This window comes from Didymella exigua (assembly GCF_010094145.1).
Source record: "Didymella exigua CBS 183.55 unplaced genomic scaffold M421scaffold_31, whole genome shotgun sequence".
Lineage (NCBI taxonomy): Eukaryota > Fungi > Ascomycota > Dothideomycetes > Pleosporales > Didymellaceae > Didymella > Didymella exigua.
This window is the reverse complement of record NW_022984805.1, coordinates 200,084-202,274: the sequence shown is the minus strand read 5'-3', so window position 1 is coordinate 202,274 and position 2,191 is coordinate 200,084. Positions and strand designations below refer to the sequence as shown.

At 56.5% G+C, this 2,191-nt stretch overlaps 2 protein-coding genes across 2 annotated transcripts; one reads left to right on the top strand and one right to left on the bottom strand.

Moving 5' to 3' along the window:
• Nucleotides 1-78: 78 nt before the first annotated feature.
• M421DRAFT_424028 (uncharacterized protein) lies at nt 79-424 on the bottom strand. The gene has a single exon (XM_033593626.1). It carries the CDS (start codon nt 332-334, stop codon nt 167-169), a length of 168 nt encoding a protein of 55 aa, XP_033445479.1. The 5' UTR covers nt 335-424; the 3' UTR covers nt 79-166.
• A 4-nt stretch (nt 425-428) lies between these two features.
• M421DRAFT_70349 (uncharacterized protein) lies at nt 429-1,490 on the top strand (the record flags this gene model as incomplete). The annotated part of the gene is made up of 1 exon (XM_033596700.1): nt 429-1,490. A coding segment is annotated over one exon (1,062 nt), but the record flags the coding sequence as incomplete, so codon positions are not given.
• Between the last annotated feature and the right edge of the window lie 701 nt (nt 1,491-2,191).

Sequence of the window (2,191 nt, the reverse complement as noted above, 5' to 3'; positions counted from 1 at the left end):
CTATCACCAAGGCCTTCGCCGCAGCTGTAGACCAACACGCAGAGGGCTATACTGACCCTCAGGAAGCCAGGATCGCCGCAGAGCTGCAGCAGAAAGTCATCCAGGCTCTAACCTCCATCTCCCCAAGCAACTCCCCCCCAAGCTCCCGGTGGAGCAGCGACACCAATCACAGCAACCCCGGGAGCCAAGACTCAGGACGTCGCTCTTGGGCGGACGTAGCCAGAAACCCCCAAATCCCAGCGCCAAAGAATAGGGGTAGCGACAGGCCCCTGTTCCCTGCTAGGTCCCGGCCTGGCCCGCCAGCTAAGCTAAAAGAAGACAATTGGATCTTCATCGCTATGTCTAATCCAGCAACGCGATTGCATCGACCCTCACCCTTTGCAGTAAGGCAGGCGGTATGCAAGAGTGTAGGAGGAATCACCCTCTAAGACATCCCCACTGCCTCGCCAATTAACACTGGCTGGGCGATTACGCCAGCAAGTAGAACCATTAGAGACCAACTTCTGACCCAAGAAAACCAGGAGCTTGTGGTAAAAGCCCTGGGCGGAGATACAATCAGGGTCCCAGAACACTGGATCAACTACGCTGTACAAGGAGTACCCAGCTCGTTCCGGACTCTAGACGGCACTGAACTACCTACTACCACCCAGCTGGTTGAGGAAGAGGTCCGCTCGCAAACAGGCAAGCAGCCAGTTAGCTGCAGAACCTCCCGACACGGGGCCAACCAGAATGGCTTGACTACCTGGATCATATCATACAAGGAGCCAGTCCGCTTGTTCCGGCTCTTTGGCACCAGCCAACTCTCTAAAGAAATCCACAAACACCCTACTATACAGCGACACGACCCAGGCTGCCAACAATACTGCAACGCTGCCCGCTGTACTCGGCTAGCCCGCTGTGTGCACTGCGGAGATCGCACAGATAGACACCAAGGGCTCTATGGGGACGACTGTCCTCATAAAGCCAAGTGCACCAACTGCCATGGCCCACACCCGGCCAGTCACTCCAACTGCCCCGCTGCCCCTCGCCGGGTGCATGGACACATAATCAAGCCCACCAAGACTGAACTAAACGCTATCTATCGCGCAGGCAGAGCAACATACCAGCACCTCTACAGGACGGTAGAAGAGACGCTTAACCAGGCAACGCCGCAGCATGAGGAGACCCTTAATCAGGCATCGCCTCAGCATGAAGATACCCCCCTAGAGGCCGCGCAGGAGATAGCGGCCCCCCACCCTCCTCCACGGGGGCGGGCACTAGAAGAGGATAGCAGGGCAGCTCCAACTGGAACAAGCAGCGCCTCTCAAGCATCCTTGCCCACCACTAGTAGAGAAAAGAGACCAAGACGGGCCGCTGCAGGCCGTACGAACCTGAATGTAAGGGACATGTCAGCCAACAGTCTGCTCCCACGACCAACCATCTACACTGATCCCTTAACCTCCGAGAGGGAGGACATCAGCATAAGCAATCAGTCACTATCTACATGTTAGGACACCAACACACACCCTCCGCCCGCAACAGGCAACGACGGCCTGGCCAGCAGGGAGACCAGCTCCGCATATGCTGGGCCAACGTCGGCAGGAGCTCACCCTGCCACATTACAATCCTAGAAGCGGCCTTTCAGAAGGACATGGATGTTGTATGCGTCCAAGAGCCTTTCACCTGTGCCAACTCAAGGACCTCCACCCACCCAGGCTTCAGACACCTCGCACCCATTAGCACCTAGGACGCTCCTAACGCACTAGGCGCAACTCGCCCTTAGGTGATGACCTACATCCGCAAAGGATACCACTTGAAGCTCTAGGCTAGACAAAGCCTCGATCACCCAGACCTGCTGTGGGCTGTCGTGAACGGAGTCTCGATACTCAACTGCTACAGACAGCCACTTACCCCTGACGTACTCCAATACGTTACGCACCTTACGCCCCCCCAACACTGCGTTGTAGGAGGGGACTTTAACGTCAGACACGAATCCTTTGAGCCCTCTGTTTCCGCAGCCAGCGGCGGCATAGAGCTCGCCAGGTGGGCTGCTAACGCCTCTATGGACTACATTGGTGTGCCGGGGCAGCCAACACACTGCGCTGGCCATGTCCTTGACCTTACTTTCTCTAACATCCCATTTGCCCAGTCTGCTGTTGATGCTAGCATGCATTGCGGGTCAGACCACGAGACAATAGTAACCTCTGTCTCT

Coding starts and splice junctions, on each gene's coding strand:
- M421DRAFT_424028 (XM_033593626.1), bottom strand. CDS start 334: ATGAAGATCCAATTGTCTTCTTTTAGCTTAGCTGGCGGGCCAGGCCGG.